This window comes from Ahaetulla prasina, chromosome 1 (genome assembly GCF_028640845.1).
Source record: "Ahaetulla prasina isolate Xishuangbanna chromosome 1, ASM2864084v1, whole genome shotgun sequence".
NCBI lineage: Eukaryota > Metazoa > Chordata > Lepidosauria > Squamata > Colubridae > Ahaetulla > Ahaetulla prasina.
In genome coordinates, this window is record NC_080539.1 from 107492243 (window position 1) to 107509768 (window position 17526).

The window sequence follows — 17526 nt, forward strand, 5'->3', positions numbered from 1 at the left end:
TATGTTTTATATTTTTGTATTGGTCAGCTGGGGCAGAACACTGATAAACTGACAATATTCCCTTCCTTTTGAAGTTTGATTCCACTTCTTGCTTTATACTGGTTTGGATGGATGGGTTAGTAGATAGACATGGTCCTGGTTAATTCATCAAAGTTTTTAATTTTATAAATGTTTTCTTCTGAGATGTAGAACAGCTTCCAATGCTACTACCAGAAGTCTTTGTTAAATTATCCCTGGGAGTAGCCTAGCGTTTCTCAAGTAGGTGGCACCACAAATGCTGGTAATGAATTCATCAATCAATCCATTAAAAAATATCATATCATCAATGTCCTGTGTGTTTCTTGCATACAGACATTACAAAGAAAGTACAGATGGAATGTGGCTCCAGTAAGCTGAGATAAAGTCATGAGATCTCATTATTTTAAATGAATTCAGAATTCATTTATTTGCTATTTGCTTGTCAAACTCACCCTTGTCAGCAATTCATCCATTTCTATCACAAGAGTATCTAAATTCTTCTGTGCCAAATTAAGAAGTCTTTCTGGTGCTTGCTGAGGTGACAATAAATGCTGAGGAGGAAAAAAAGAACATTTACATTGTGGGTGCAATACTACTAGTAGAAAAATGTGTGCTTTCCATACTGGTTAATGAAGCTCCATCTTAATCTCAATTACTGTAAGGATGTATATGAAAATAATTTATCTGAATATCTTTATGCAGAAGAAATAGCATACATGCATATGGCTAAATTTACCATTATTAAATATGTAAAGTGCCTGCTTAAAGATATTACATGTTAGAAAGGTTATGTAGGAGATGGCCAGGCTAAGCCTAAGGGAGGGGGCAAATTAGTCTCTATACACCCACAAGAGATCTAAGTCCAGCCTACCTTGCATTTCCCTTGAATCTTAGTAGCTCAGATTCTTGTAGAGAGATTAAGCTTGAACTAAATCTTTATACTCATTTGAACTGCCTGAATCTTTTCATTTCCCTGGCCCTTGACAGGTTGTTTATGTTAGAAATTCTCTCTCTGTGTGTATGTATATATATATTTCTGAGGTTTTCGCGGGTGTTTGTATGTAGGTCTTTGGTTATTCGGGTTTTGTTCCGCGTAAAATTGGAAGTGTCTTGGCAATGTTTCGACAAAGTCTCATTCGTCATCTTCAGGCTGTTGTTTTCAGCTTTGTGCTGAAATTGATTTTGAAGGAACCAAATTAATCTCCAAAACTGAACACTATAACAAGAGATTAATTATGGAAGCCATCAAAATAGAAAAGCACCCCCCACAACATGAACAAACGGGATGACACCTCCCGCCTACCAGACATCTGGAAATCAGCCTTAGTCAACAAATGAGTCAGAGCCATGAAAATTGACACCGGACCCAGGATAACACACAACGCCACCACCGATCATCCTCACCAGATTCAAACCCAAACCCATCCCACAGACAAAACACAACCACCATCCAGAAGCCAGGCCATGCTGGCACCACGTCCGATCCCCACGCAAAGCAAGCTGACACATGCCAGGAACACACGACAGGACCTCGGACTAGGAGCCAGGCCAGGGCCTGGGATGCTGCATCACAGCCATCTGCTCAAGACATCACATCACAGAACTCCAGAGGCCACAACACCAAAGCTCAGGAACAAAAGACTAGGACCACACCCACACAGGATGCTATGAAACAGCTGACCAATCTGCAAACACCCACTCCATCTACCAATCAAGAGGCAACCACACAGCCAACCAACCCACTCACAGCAACACTTCCCACCTTGACCAATCTGCAAACACCCATTCCATCTACCATTCAAGAGGCAACCACACAGCCAGCCAACCCGCTCACAGCAACACTCCCCACCTCCCCACCGTATTTATAGAGAGACGGCAGCTCCGACCACGCTTTGCTCACAGAAGCACGAAGCCGAAAGCACCACCTGAAGATGATGAGTGAGACCTCGTCAAAACATCACCAATATACTCTCAACCTTATACGGGAAAAGATCCGAATATGCCAAGACATAGAAATATATATGTGATATATATACATAACATATATGTGTTATATATAAAACATGTATGTGTTATATATCTATATCTATAGTTATATCTATCTATCTATCTATCTATCTATCTATCTATCTATCTATCTATCTATCTATCTATCTATCTATCTATCTCTCACCACAGACCATATAAAGTGTACGGTCAACATGTGCTTTACTGCTTAACTGTTTAAATGTAACAGGAAACAGGAAACTCTACTTAAAACAAAAGAACATAAAGTATATATACCATAAATACAAACTTGTAAACACTGCCCTCTACTGACTGAATACTGCTGTAGTTGTTGCAGAAAAACACATTCCAACAATGAATCCCAACATTTTCAATACCTCTATGCTTTGTTTATACTGTTATTTTTCTTCAATCAGAAGAATTGAAAAATCAATTCATTATGATAATAGCTAAAGCAATTAAACCATTAACCCATGTTTTGCTAAAATCTAAGCACAATAACATATGTTGATTAAAATAATGCTACTACGGGAGATCCAAACCATGCTGATGGACTTGATTATACCTTTAATTCGTGGGTTGTATTTTCAAAAGAATAAAGCATTTTATATGGTGGATAAAGTGGTCCGCTAAGATTAACACGTAGAATCATCTGATTTAACTGATCCAAGTCATGAAGAAGGACACCAGTGCACTCATCATCGCAAGCTGTGTGGAAAAGACAATTAAAAAAAATATTTATTCCTGTTCAACATCTGAGGCAAATACTTCTTATTTCAACTGAAAAGCATTTTATAACATACATAAAGTTGTCCAAAATATAAGGCCACTAACATTTAGTAACTGGTTCCTAAAAATTCATGGAGCAATAAAAGGTGGAAAAACAAAAGATGTCTCTAGTAGATGGGATAAATGGATATAAAATTGTCCAGATCTAGTGAGAAGGTCAATGTGACATAAAATACTCTTTAGATAAGAGCTCAATATACAATTTTTAGAATAACAAACACAAATCACATTGCACAGTCTAGAGCAGCAACAAAGTCTTATTTAGTTTAGGTGGGGAGGAATAGCACAGAAGGATAGAAGGGCAAAGGGCAAGGGAAGATTTGAACAAATTAATAGCTACGTAAGACCCATTTCAATTATATATCAGTATTAATAGCAGAGATTTAAATTAGAGAGTAATGGTTAGAAATAGTGGTAAAGCTATTGAAACAATGCCAGTCAAAGAAGAGATAATAATAGGAGCATTTTAAGGAAGTATATTGGTAATATTTGACACTCAAGGCTGGGAATTATGCACAAGAGTGCAGAAACTTGATGTAGAGAACAAGGCACAGGATAATTTAGGGAATATGTAGTAAGTGAATAGTGCATATTCCAATATACATTTCCAGATGGAAAGATCTGGATCCACTAATATTGCAATGTGATTTCCCCTTTCTCCCCTTAGCAATATTTTTGAGGTAAGAAAAAAAAAAGGAGGAAAACACAAAAGACAATGAAGTCTGATCCTCAAAATTCAATGAAACGGTGATTGCACAATATTTTTTTTTAATTGAGAAGTATCCACAAAAAACTATCTAGACAAGCCAACCCACCATTCTAACATCACTAGATCCTTTTGGTCTTCAGGGCACAAAAATCTAACCCTACACCCTCGAGTGGTTAAATTTTAATGATATGCTAAGTTAAAGCTAAACAAACTATGTCATGAAGCCTGGTTTATGAACCAGGCTAGTGAGTAAAAATTTCAAGAAACAAGCTAATAAGCTCCTAGTTTAAATCCTTGTTTATGATTTATTTAAATTAATCAGCATCTCTTTGTTTTTTGTGGTGAAAGAAGTCTATTTATCGATCCACTTAGTTTTTAATGGGCAACCTTACTGAACTACTTTGACAATATTTGGACATACAACGAATAACTGCATTTTGAGATGCAGTTTTAAACAACGAATAACTACATTTTAAAGCTATTGTAAACAGCTAGCCATCTACGTATATTATGATTTCTTCAAGTAGGAATCCCATTCCGGCCGCGCGGGTGATAGAGGGAGCACCGCGTTGCTCCCATATAACATCTATCCTGCACGGCCTGCACTGGCTACCGGTAGTCTTTCGGGTGCAATTCAAGGTCTTGGTTACCACCTTTAAAGCGCTCCATGGCTTAGGACCGGGATACCTTCGAGACCGCCTTCTGCCGCCGATTGCCTCCCAACGACCTGTGCGCTCCCACAGAGTGGGCCTCCTCAGGGTGCCGTCGACCAAACAATGTAGGTTGGCGGCCCCCAGGGGGAGGGCCTTCTCTGTGGCAGCACCAGCCCTGTGGAACGAGCTTCCTCCAGGATTACGACAACTACCCGACCTCCGGACCTTCAGACGTGAACTGAAGACTCTATTGTTTCAGCGTGCAGGACTAGCCTAAGATAAAAGGTTTTAGCATATTTTAATGGGGTTTTTATTGGTTTTTACTGTTTTAGTGATCAGGCCATGATAATATTTAGTTTTAACTGGGTTTTAATGTTTATTTATTATATTGTTTTAATATGCCTGTGAACCGCCCTGAGTCCTACGGGAGATGGTGCGGTATATAAGTTTGATTAATAAATAAATAAATAAATAAATTCTACATAGAAAGATTATTATTCTGCGGTTAAACAGGAAATTATATTTTCCTTACTTTGAATATATCACTTACGTGAATTGGGCAGTGCAGAAATTTAATAAATAAGTAAAAAATAAATTTAAAATGTTGAATGAAATAAGAATTGCCTATGATTCAATGCTAGGTTAGTTCTCAATTCCTCACTCTGATGTGCTAAGGAATCTTGTCCATTAGAATGAAATGATAAGCTTTTAAAACAAAGAAAAAAAAAAGATACATGATCATCAAATAAGTCTTTTTCTCGACATTCTTCCCTCTCTGGTGATTCGAATTTCATATTTATAGATGATTGCCTAAGGCCTTGTCCTTGTCTGCAATTTACCATAGTATGTTAATAACTCCAGGCTATTCTTACTTTGCACCCAACTGATTCATGAAACAGCTTTAATTTGTCACTAAAGGCTCTTCCCCATGGTTCATTTGCAATGTTCTCCATCCGTCTGTGGGCAAGCAAAAAAACTAATAGTCTCCTTGTTGCCCATCCCAATTGCCCCTGTTCTGGCTTGCAGCATCTTCACTTCCCATAACAGGCAAGGCCATCCTCTTCTCTGACTGGGTTAGGAAGGCATTAGGTAAAACAAAAAGGAGTTTCAGTTAATCTACTAATACAGGGATTAATTTATTGACGAATGTAATGATTTTATTTCATCATCATCTGAACCCGGTCACTTGGCCAGAAAGAAAATACAGGTAGTCCTTGATTTATGACTGAACTGTTTGATGTTACGATGGACTCCTCAAAAGGTATTTACGACCTGGCTCCAAAGTTATGACAGCTCCCCCCCATATGGTCACAAGACAGTGTTTCAGATGCTTGGCAACTAGCCCACATTTGTGGTTGTGTACAGCATCCCATAGTCACGTGACTATAATTTATGATATTTTTGCCGAAAACTGACATTTACTTCTGGTTTTCGGCAAAAAATGCCCCCTAGTGAAAAATGGGCTCACTGAACTGTAGCACTCGCTTGATGAGTTCTGCAGAAAAGGTTATAAAATAAGAGTCAGTCGCATGATAACCCACTTTACAGCTGTCACGACTTATGAACATAATGAGCAAGCTCCGTTAAGGTCGCAAGTCGAGGACTATCTGTATTAAACATGCAACTTCAAATGAATACTGAGCATAGTAGAAGATCAGTAATTCTACATTTCTTAATAATACAGAGGGGAAAAAAGCTTTGCTGGCTGAGGAACTCTGGGAGTTGAAGTCCAAAAGTCTTAAAGGGACCAAGGTTGGAGACCCCTGGAATAGATTATAGTCATTCTCATGGCTCCCTAAGCCTTACCACAAATTACAAGGGCGCAACTTCCATTTGTTGGACTGTTACTTTCATCCTTACATGTACAGTTCAAGTTTGAAAAGTTGCATGTTCCCTTTCTAGTAATGGAATGACATCTAAAAGCGTCTGGACATAAACTGTTATATCCCAAGCAACCGTTTGCCAGCATGCGTGCTTGTGTACATTTGCATGCCCAAAATTCCTTACCCAGTTAAGAGATGTATTCCTTCAAGTCAACATTTGATGAACTTTTATCCCACCTTGTGCTATTCTATATCCAATTAAATTTAGGACAGATTTTTCTCCTTTGAAAAACAGGTATGTGTTGCTTCAGTCAGTGCAGAAAAGTACATTTCAACTGCAGAACTAGATAAAACGGCAAAGCAAATCACTAGGGGAGAGACAAATTGATTTAATGAAACAAGAAGGCAATTGGGGATTGTACAAGGAAGCACTGAGAAGTTACTTCTCAGTTACTTCCTTTTCCTTTTTTTTTTGCCTTGCACATCATGCTCTCCACCACTGATTTGTTGCATGAACTGAAATACATCATAATTGCTCATGCAAAGAAGGCAATATTTTCTACTTTATGTATGCATATCTGAAAAATCTGTTAGTGATCTAAGTTTTCTTATGTTCTCTTTATCACACAAAGAGAAAGTATGCCCCCATGTCTAACATAAGGATTTACACCAAGTTGTGAATTTTACATAACATCTACTTGCTGGTCAAGGAATGGTGCAGTTTTGTTAGGTAGTCGTTCAGGGACTATTAATCAACTAAATAACAGAAAGGCCTAGATTTTGAAAAAACCCAAAAAGGAATAATTTGTTGTATTAAGTCAGCAAATAGCAGCACACTATTAGATTTCCTGGTTTTACTTTTTTTTTTTCTATTTAAGCTCAAGGCAATAGACAATAAATACTATAAAAAGGGATGCAAATGAAAACCAACTTAATTCAGCATGATAAAAAACCTGAATTGCCTAAAAAGACATGAAAATACTCTAAATTAACAAATAATTGTTTCCTGTTATGTGGTCTATGAACATTTAGCATGAATTAATATCTCTGGGTTGAAAATTGAATTGAAAAGAGGAGACACATTATTGTCCCTTTTTTAATAAAAGAGACAAGGTGCAGTTACTCAAAGACTGGATTAAACTGGAGCAATGGAAATGTTACAAAATGATAATTATATAATTTATACATGACTAAATATCACCACAGTTTAGTCTATAAAACTGTCAGTAAGAATTAGTGTTCACTGCTAACAAATACAGCATTATAGCCAAGATGATTACAGTTATTCATGGAGAAAAGCAAAAACCATGCAGCATTTCAGCAAGGCATTAATTGGAAGCACACTGGATGAAATTAAGTTTTTCCTAAGCAGATGATTGCTTGAGACCCCTTCTTTCGTCCTCAAATTCTTCAAAGTTTGCTTTGAAGGAGCTTTTGAGGTTTTGCAGAAGGATTCAAAAGCAATGCTAGAATTGCCCCCATCCCACTTTTAGGGTTGGAGCAGATTTTGCTGGTGGAAAATTTGTTAACTTAAAACAAAGAACGATTCAAGCCTACTTTAAAGGTGAACTTTCTTGAGCTAAAGCAGGGGTGTCAAACTCTATTTCATTGAAGGCTGCATCAAGGTTGTGTTTGACCTTGGGGGCCAGGGTCGACATGGACAGGGTGGGCATGGACAGCTCGACAGCACTCATGTTGGGGGCACCTGTGGTGGTTGTGGTCTGCCAATGAAAACAGGCTCCCGAGCTGTGTTTTCGGCTGCGACAGCTTCCTACAACCCTCTGCCAGTGAAAAGGGAGCTCGAGAGGGCCTCCTGCGACCCTCATGAGGTTCATTTTCGACTACAATGACCTCCTGCAACCCTCTGCCAGTGCAAACGGAGCTTGAGAGGGCTGTGTTTTCACTGGCAGAGGCACTGCAGGCCGGTCCTTCACTGTTTCCAGGTCGGCCCTGTGGGCCAGATCTGAGCACCCCGTGGGCTGAATCTGGCCTGTAGGCCTTGAGTTTGACACCCCTAAAGCATGCTTGCAGTATTGAAGACTATTGAGTCATTATAGTACATGCCTTCAAGGGCTGGGGAATATCATAATTGGTTTTTTTTGGTAGATTTGGATATATTGTTGGTATATTGGATTGTCTGTCTGTCTGTCCGTCTGTCTGTCTTCCTATCTATCTATCTATCTATCTATCTATCTATCTATCTATCTATCTATCTATCTATCTATCTATCTAATCTTAAAATAACATGTATGCATCTATGTTACAGAAGCTAATACAACATCATGTGTTTAAATGTAGTAGAAAGCTAACAATCACTCTTCTGTTTAAAAAGTTGCAAGTCGCTTGTCTATATAATTAATGTATTTGACTTGAGAGAACTGTTCACCTGTGAAGCAGGTGGAATGCAAGGGTGGCAAGGAAGAGAAGCCTTGATTAGCTGCTTAGCAAAATAAATTTCCTCTTTCTTTGGCAAATGATTACAGGTATTATAATTTACAGTTTTGTTTACTTTTCATAATGTGTGCAATATTTTCTCTCACATACACACACACTTGATGCTGGAAATCAGAGTTTTTAAAGATGATCTTTTAGTGTTAGTAGTGGACATGCCTGATAGAGGTAGTCCTTAACTAAGAGGACTTGTTCAGCGACCATTTACCAGATACAATAGCACATTTTTTTTTTCCAAAAGTGAATTAGAACTCTTCTTCGCAATGACCATTGCAGCATCCCGATGTTCATATGATCAAAATTTGGGCACCTCGAAACTGGGCATATATTTACAATAGTTGCAGCATCCTGGGGTCATGTGATCATTATATGTGATCTTCACAGCTAATTTTCAACAAGCAAAGTAAATGGAGGAAGCCAAGTTCATTTAAAAACTGTGGTGATTTGGTTAACAGTCATGGCCAAAAAGGTCATAAAATTGGGCATGACTCACTTAACAACTGACTTACTTAGCAACAGAAATTCTGGTTCCAAATGTGTTTGTAAATTGAGGACTATCTGTATTCCAAAATTTGCATAATTCTGATCTTTTAAGACTGAAACCACCATACCATATCCCTGCTTTGTTGAGGAAAATATTCCAGAATTTTAATCTGGAGTCTATTAAAGAGTCTACTTTTCCTTAGGGCCTTAACTGTTTTTTTATTGCTTTTAAAAATGTTATATTAACTGCTTTAAAACCAGTTAAAACTATTCTGTATTGTAATATGAGTATCTATAATATGTATAAAAAACCTATTTAGATCTTTACCCATTCTAAAAATTTAATCTCTGCATATATTATCTACCTTTACAGCAGCCTTGAAGTGAAAATATGGTTTACCTTTTCCACAAGGAGTTTGCTTTCTTGCTATGATTAAGTTTTTCCAGGTATTATTTCAAGCAAATATTTGCTTAATTAGGAAGCATGTTAGCTGATTAAGAATATTTTATATGTCAAAAAAGGGAATTAAATTCACTTATGACTGATCATTTTCTTGCCTATCCAATATATTTTAATTTCATTTTGATAGGCTCAGGTGTAGAAATTAAACAAGAATTTAATAATGTGCTAAGGACAAAAAGCAGGAACAGTGTATCATTTCACAGTTACAAGAACGTATGCAATATTAAAAGAAAAGGAATGTATAAGAAGTGGGGAAAGAAACTATCAATAGCGTCATTGCTGAACTGGAGTTAAGGATGTCTAAAAATAACTTTGAGAAAAAAAGTTGGGAAGAACTTTGTGAAGAAATATTTTCTGACTTGAATGCAGCCTCCCACCCCCAAAACAATAAAACACAGATAATCATTTGCTTGATGTTAAGGAGTGCACACAAACATTAAATAGTGCAAACTATCTGTCAAAGAATTTGACAACAGGATGGGAAAGACTGAAAAGGGGATTATGGTTTGTTTAATATTAAATAAAATTAAAATTGCCAAAAAAATTTCAAGTTTACCAAATCTCACATTTTCATTTGAAACCTTCCACGATACTTTTTAAGATTTGATAATCTTGTAAGACTTTGGCCATTAGAAATGTAATTTTAGTGTTATTTTTGACATTTATAGAACCTTCTTAGATTATCAGTGATTTAGGGAACCATTAAACTAAGGAGATCAGTTGAATACAACAAAGCTCATATACGTTCAAACCAGTGATGGAATTCAACTTTTTTTTACTATCAGGTTCCATGGGTGTGGCTTGGTGGATGTGAGGTAACTTGGTGGGCATGGCAGGGGAAGGATACTGCAAAATCTCCATTCCCACCCCAATCCAGAGGAAGGATACTGCAAAATCTCCATTCCCACCCCACTCCAGGGGAAGGATATTGCAAAATCTCCATTCCCACCCCACTCTGGGGCCAGCCAGAGGTGGTATTTGCCGGTTCTCCAAACTACTCAAAAATTTCTGCTACTGGTTCTCCAGAACCTGTCAGAACCTGCTTAATAGCACCCTTGGTTCAAAACATAGCAGGAATCTGCTGAATTGTAAGAACTTATCTGAGAAGGATTTTATACTTGAAGAATAAACCAAGCTACCAAATTTCCAGACCTACTGTTAATAAACATTAATGTACATACAAACACATGCTATGCCTTCACGAGCATGCCAGGGTTCACATCCTGCACACTTCCAGCCAGTAGATCCAGGCTTGCACACACATTGTCCAGTGAGAGGGTCACAAGGAACAGGCAGCGAACCATGTGGATGACACTCACATTCTTGACAAGATCCACCAGGAACTTTTGGGTTCCCAGTGTATCCAGGAGAACATCTAAAGATTGAAAAATGTAATAGAAAGAACTTTAGAATTCCAGTGCAAATGGCTTTCTATGAATGAGTCAAGATATACTTATGATTAATTCTGTTAATTACATTTGTATTGTACACAATTTTAAATGAAAGAGTTCTTAGGATATAGAAATGCAAGCTGAAATTGATGCAGTTTTCTACATTATCCTGAGGAATAATTGTATCAAAATTCATGTACATACTTCGGAGTAGAGGAGTACTTTTATTCCCTATTCAGCAGCACAAGATGAAAGCCAATCTAACATACACACCAACCATTCCATAGTTTATGTTTTATGCATTTTACAACCAACTTTTTCACATTCTTAATATCCATTTGCTTGATTTTCTTCTTGAAATTACTGTTCAACAAGTATTACATTCTTTAATCAATATAATTTCCATTTTTTTTTCTCTACAAGGACAATTATTGTTTCTCTTCTATGAATTTTCTTCTATTGCTATTGTCTTTTTTTATTTATAATATGTTAAATATTTAACATATTAATATAAATAAATAAATGCCCATAACATTGAGAAACTGTGCTTTATAAACAATATACTTATGGATGCAGAATGGACATGCTGACTTTTGCATTGCTTAGTTATGGGGAAGAAAGTGAGTGCTTTCTATTGTTTAATAGAAAGTTATGAAGGAAGTATCAGAGAAACACCATGAAATCTTCACCTAATCAAATAGCTCTGCCCACTGAAATATGTATTACATCCTAGAAATCAAATGGCTCATTAGATCATGAAATGATTGCTAATATCTTGCACATAATTTATCACTTTAGAGTTACAGCATCAATTATGAGATTAAAAACATATTCCTTTCATTATAATTGCTAATGGATAAAAGTTTGTGGAATGTCTTTCAATTAGACTAACACAGACATACTGAATTTGTGTATGTGTGTACACACACACACACACACACACACACACACACACCTAGTTTGTCTATTTTAATATTTGCACCTCTGCTGATTCTCGAAGTGGCCTGTTGCAAAATATTTTCATTTTGATTCTTTTAAATATCTCACCTTACCTTTCACAGTATTGTCCTTCATATCCAGGTGGGCAAGCTGTACATCGGTAATCGTTAACTCCTTCAACAATACACGAGGGACTGAAACTTGTATAAAAAAATAACACCGTTAATTCTTTTCTTTACTGAAGACATATTAGCTCCAAAGAAGAGCTTCACATATACTTTAAATCTCTGCTTCTCTAAGTCATGCTATCAGTTTAAATTGTTTTATTTCTAAAATAACAATAGCAATAGCATTTAGACTTATATATTGCTTTACAGCCCTCTCTAAGCGGTTTACAGAGTCAGGATATTGCCCCTAACAATTTGGGTTCTCATTTTACCCACTTCAGAAGGATGGAAGACTAAGTCACTCTTGAGCCTGGTGAGATTTGAGTCAGCTGGCAGGCAGCAGAAGTAGCCTAAAGTACTGCACTCTAACCACTGTGGCCCAATAACTTAAATATAGGCAGATATCACATAACCTGCATTATGTGGAAGTCTTATAATGCTTCTAAAAGTACAATGTATGTGATTTTAGAAAGTAAAGAACCATGAAACTAGGAGAAGATCTTAAATCTATTTGTGTATTGTTTTGGAAGATATAATTTGAAAGGGAGTACATCCAACTTTATTTATTTACATTTATTATAATTTTCAATGGCATGAAAGTTCAAAGAGTTTCAATAGATATGTGCATATGAAGCTACAATTTTCTTGTTACAGCTTAGCATAGCTTTTTTTTTTTGCCTTTCACTTTTAAAACCCATGGTCTCTTATTTAATATCAATATTTCCTCAAATATTAACATACTATATTTCCATAAAAATGATTTCAAATTATATATGTGCAGACATTCAGCAAACAATATCTATGATCAAGTCACACTACAGTCAAAGTATAGTATAGTTTAGGAGATTAAAAAAACATAAGTTATAATTGTTAATGAAGTTTATAGAATGGATCTCTTCTAGTTAGGCTAACACAGACAAGTGTGATATATGTTTATTTTCTATTCCATTATGGAAGCTATGGAATATCACCATGAAAGTGTTTTGAATATCTTTTGGGTTGGTCTGAGTAACTTTCTTTCAGATCAACCTAACTTACAGCATTGGTGTAGCAAGAAACCTTAAATAAAGAAGTGTTATGTATATTGTATGTAGTTAATACTTATTTATTTATTTATTTATTTATTTATTATTTAAATTTCTATACCGCCCTTCTCCCGAAGGACTCAGGGCGGTTCACAGCCAAATAAAATACACAATAATGTTACAATATAAACACAATTAAAATACAATTAAAAAACTTATTCAATTGGGCCGAAATTAAAAATTTAGAATAAATAATAAAAACCCAATTAAAACCCATAAATTTAAAAAACTAACCCAGTCCTGCACAGATGAATAAATGCGTTTTAAGCTCGCGACGAAAGGTTCGGAGGTCCGGAAGTTGACGGAGTCCCGGGGGGAGTTCGTTCCAAAGGGCGGGAGCCCCCACAGAGAAGGCCCTTCCTGGGCGTCGCCAGACGACACTGACGCTACCGACGGCACCCTGAGAGTCCCTCTCTGTGAGGCGCACGGGGCGGTGGGAGGTATTCGGTAGCAGTAGGCGGTCCCGTAAATAGCCCGGCCCTATGCCATGGAGCGCTTTGAAGACGTTCACCAAAACCTTGAAGCGCACCCGGAAGGCCACAGGTAGCCAGTGCAGTCTGCGCAGGATAGGTGTCACGCGGGAGCCACGAGGGGCTCCCTCTATCACCCGCGCAGCCGCGTTCTGGACTAACTGAAGCCTCCGGATGCCCCTCAAGGGGAACCCCATGTAGAGAGCATTGCAGTAATCCAGACGAGATGTCACGAGGGCGTGACTGACTGTGCACAAGGCATCCCGGTCTAGAAAGGGGCGCAGCTGGCGCACCAGGCGAACCTGGTGAAAAGCTCTTCTGGAGACGGCCGTCAGGTGGTCTTCAAAAGACAGCCGTTCATCCAGGAGAACGCCCAAGTTGCGCACCCTCTCCATCGGGGCCAATGACTCGCTCCCAACAGTCAGCCGTGGACTCAGCTGACTGTACCGGGATGCCGGCATCCACAGCCACTCCGTCTTGGAGGGATTGAGCTTGAGCCTGTTTCTCCCCATCCAGACCCGTACGGCTTCCAAACACCGGGACAGCACTTCAATAGCTTCATTGGGGTGGCCCGGTGTGGAAAAGTACAGCTGGGTGTCATTAGCGTACAGCTGGTACCTCACACCGAAGCCACTGATGATCTCACCCAGCGGCTTCATATAGATGTTGAACAGAAGGGGCGAGAGAATCGGCCCTGCGGCACCCACAAGTGAGGCGCCGCGGAGTCGCCCTCTGACCCCCGTCAACACCGTCTGCGACCGGTCGGAGAGATAGGAGGAGAACCACCGATAAACGGTGCCTCTCACTCCCAGTCCCTCCAACCGGCGCAGCAGGATACCATGGTCGATGGTATCAAAAGCCGCTGAGAGGTCTAATAGGACCAGGGCAGAGGAACAACCCCTATCCCTGGCCCTCCAGAGATCATCCACCAACGCGACCAAAGCCGTCTCAGTGCTGTAACCGGGCCGGAAGCCGGACTGGAACGGGTCTAGATAGACAGTTTCCTCCAGGTGGAGGAAACTGATATGCCACCATACTCTCTACAACCTTCGCGCGGCGGGTTGGAGACCGGACGATAATTACCTAAAATAGCCGGTCCAGGGAAGGCTTCTTGAGGAGGGGCCTCACCACCGCCTCTTTCAAGGCGGCGGGAAAGACTCCCTCCAACAAGGAAGCGCTCGTAATCGCCTGGAGTCAGCCTCGTGTCACCTCCTGAGTGGCCAGCACCAGCCAGGAGGGGCACGGGTCCAGTAAACACGTGGTGGCATTCAGTCTACCCAGCAACCTGTCCATGTCCTCGGGAGCCACAGGGTCAAACTCATCCCAGACAATATCACCAAGACCGCCCTCAGACGCCCCGTCCGAATCGCCACAATTTTGGTCCAGACCGTCCCGAAGCTGAACGATTTTATCGTATAGATAACCGTTAAACTCCTCAGCACGTCCCTGCAACGGGTCATCCTCGTCTAACTATAATATGTATATAATAATTCATATTATGTAAACTCTAAGAAGGAAGAGGGAGGAGTATATAAATTTAATAATAGTAATATAATGTTATTCTCCCTGGAAGTATCAGTTCTCAGTTATGTATTTTGCTGTCCATGGTAGTAACAATATTGCATTTCTTTTAAAATGCTATGGAGAGGTCCACCATTTCTCCTTGAATGGTAATAGTTTTAAATATCATTTCCTAATGTATACTATTTGTTAGGAATTCTTAAATTCTAGATCAACAGTTATTTACTATTAGACTTTGTGGAAAAAAATAATCAACTAGATTCTGATAGTAAATTGAGGACAGAGGTTTCAATAGTATTGCTAAATGGCTTCTTATGGCTCTCACCTCTTGTTTTTTTCAGACTTTATTTTGGCTTGTAAAAAGAATGTACAGTATATACCTTTTGCCACCTAGCAAATAATTACATGAATTGTTAAGAATACAAAATATTATTCAATAGAGATTACAAGAAAACACGGTTTTCAGGATACCATTTTCATTTGGAATTCAATTTATTTTTTGGAAGACAAGAGAGCGTGAGAAGTTAGTAAAAAAAAGAAAAGAAAAGAAAAAAGTATGCTAGCACAACTTGGTCCCTACTTTACTGTTTGACAATGGAACCAAATATTACAAATAGTTCATGTCAGATTGGAAAGAGGATTGGAAGTTAGTTTCCACTCTCCTTCTAGTTTACTTTATCTTCTAGATGGAAAGGGAGTGCGCTATAGGATCATTTGGGCAAAAGATACTGAAGCAGTTCATTTCTGTCTTCATAGGAATCATATTTTCAGTATCCAATATTATACGATTGAGGATAAAACACAACATATGCATTTATATCACACATACAGTAGATGTCATGCACAACTATTGCTCACAGCAGCAGTAGTAACAGCTGCTTTTCAAGCAAAGCAAACAAGTTTGTTCTCTCTCCCCTCCTTTTTTTTCCTTTCTATTTCAACCCTTCCATTCCACTGTATATTTTAGGACATAGAAATATCAATGTGAGTTCTTAAGGCAAATCCTGCATTTAATTCCCAGGACATCAAAATATTACATTATACGAAATTAAGCCAGTTTTGTATTAATTTGGGGGGGATAATTACCAATCTGCTCTAAAAACTGGAATTGCTGGACTGATTTATTAGAAAGTCTCTGAACAGTCAGAAAACTAATTTGGCTAGAGTATGAGGATGATATTGTATGTTCAGCCCTGGAGCAAAGATTGTGCTGCAATCTTCAGGGTTATTTTATTTTCACTGGTAATACTGTACTTATTTATTATACAGAGATGACACGTAGATGTTGCCCTTTAAATTTTATTGTGTAAATCTAGTGAACCTGAGGCAGAGTAGAACCAGATGTATCGAGATTAAAACTACCAGCATTCCTTATCCAGCAGAGGCAAATTTGAATTAAGTAGATTCATTAAAAAACAAAGCTGATAAATTAAATTTTTTCCCTGTCCCAAGCTTTCCCTACCAAAAGTTCATATAAAAATGTAAAAATGCATCAGAGTATTTTGAAATTAGAGTGAGCTTTGAGAAGGCAGAATTCTTTCTACTTGCAAAACTACTTTTCTGAACATTAACATATAAATAAAATAGAATTCCTATGTGGTTTGTTAGAAGGGGTCTAACAATAATGGCGGCTATGATATTGATAAAATGACAATAGTAGGGCAGTATGAGAATGAGAGAATGCTCCATTTTTAATAGTGGTGACCTGATATGTGAGTCAAGAGAAACAGGGAGAATTCAACTAATGGAACACAAAAGAAATACTATGGCTTTCGAACTGCACACAAAAATATTCTTTTTCCTATGGTAAGAACCAGCGTCCTCCTCCACCTTGCTTATAATGCATTAAATCAATAGTGCTTGAATGAATAATAAAATTATGCAGTTGCAAAAAATGTAAAGAGATTGATCACTCACAAACTCATTATCATCACATTGTCAATTCAATAGACAATAGACCCACAAACATTCTCCAGATGAGGATTGTTTTTATGTTATGTTACACACCAAAAACTGAATGTCAGATGAAGAAATAGGAAAGCATTTAAAATTTTTAAAGATGTAAACTGTCACTATTTTTTAGGATCCTGGCCTTTGGGGAGGGACAAGCAGGCTATACTGGACCTCACTGTTTCATAACAATTTACAACAGGGCTCTCCAAACCTTGGCAATTTTAAGACTTGTGGACTTCAACAAGAATTCCTCAGCCACTTGCTTGCTGGCTGAGGGACTCTGGGAGTTGAAGTCCACAAATCTTAAAGGGACCAAGGTTGGAGACCCCTGTTTTAGAGCATCACTGCAAGCTTTGCTGGCTGAGGAATTCTTGGAGTTGAAGTCCACAAGTCTTAAAGTTGCTAAGATTGGAGACCCCTGATCTACTACACACCAATCTACAACACACTGAATACAGACATATAATAACCACCCTGCTAGATCAGAGCAATTGCTAGTATCTTTTACTAAGCAATCGCTAGTATCTTCCTCTGTTTTGATTAGTGGTCACCCCAGATACTATCACATTCATAAATACTGTATGAGCATAGCAGAACCCTTCTA

At 38.3% G+C, this 17526-nt stretch overlaps 1 protein-coding gene across 6 annotated transcripts in view; it reads right to left on the reverse strand.

The window, feature by feature from the left end:
- LAMA2 (laminin subunit alpha 2) overlaps window positions 1-17526 on the reverse strand; it is a 515150-nt gene that overhangs the window by 131082 nt on the left and 366542 nt on the right. For 5 of the 6 annotated variants that reach the window (XM_058172079.1, XM_058172060.1, XM_058172043.1 and 2 more), the window contains 4 exons: window positions 11840-11926; window positions 10578-10771; window positions 2591-2733; window positions 471-569 (listed from right to left, as the gene is read on the reverse strand). In XM_058172079.1, coding sequence (XP_058028062.1) covers window positions 471-569; window positions 2591-2733; window positions 10578-10771; window positions 11840-11926 — 523 coding nt within the window. The remainder of the gene's footprint in view (window positions 1-470; window positions 570-2590; window positions 2734-10577; window positions 10772-11839; window positions 11927-17526) is intronic. The other variant, XM_058172053.1, reaches the window with a different exon arrangement.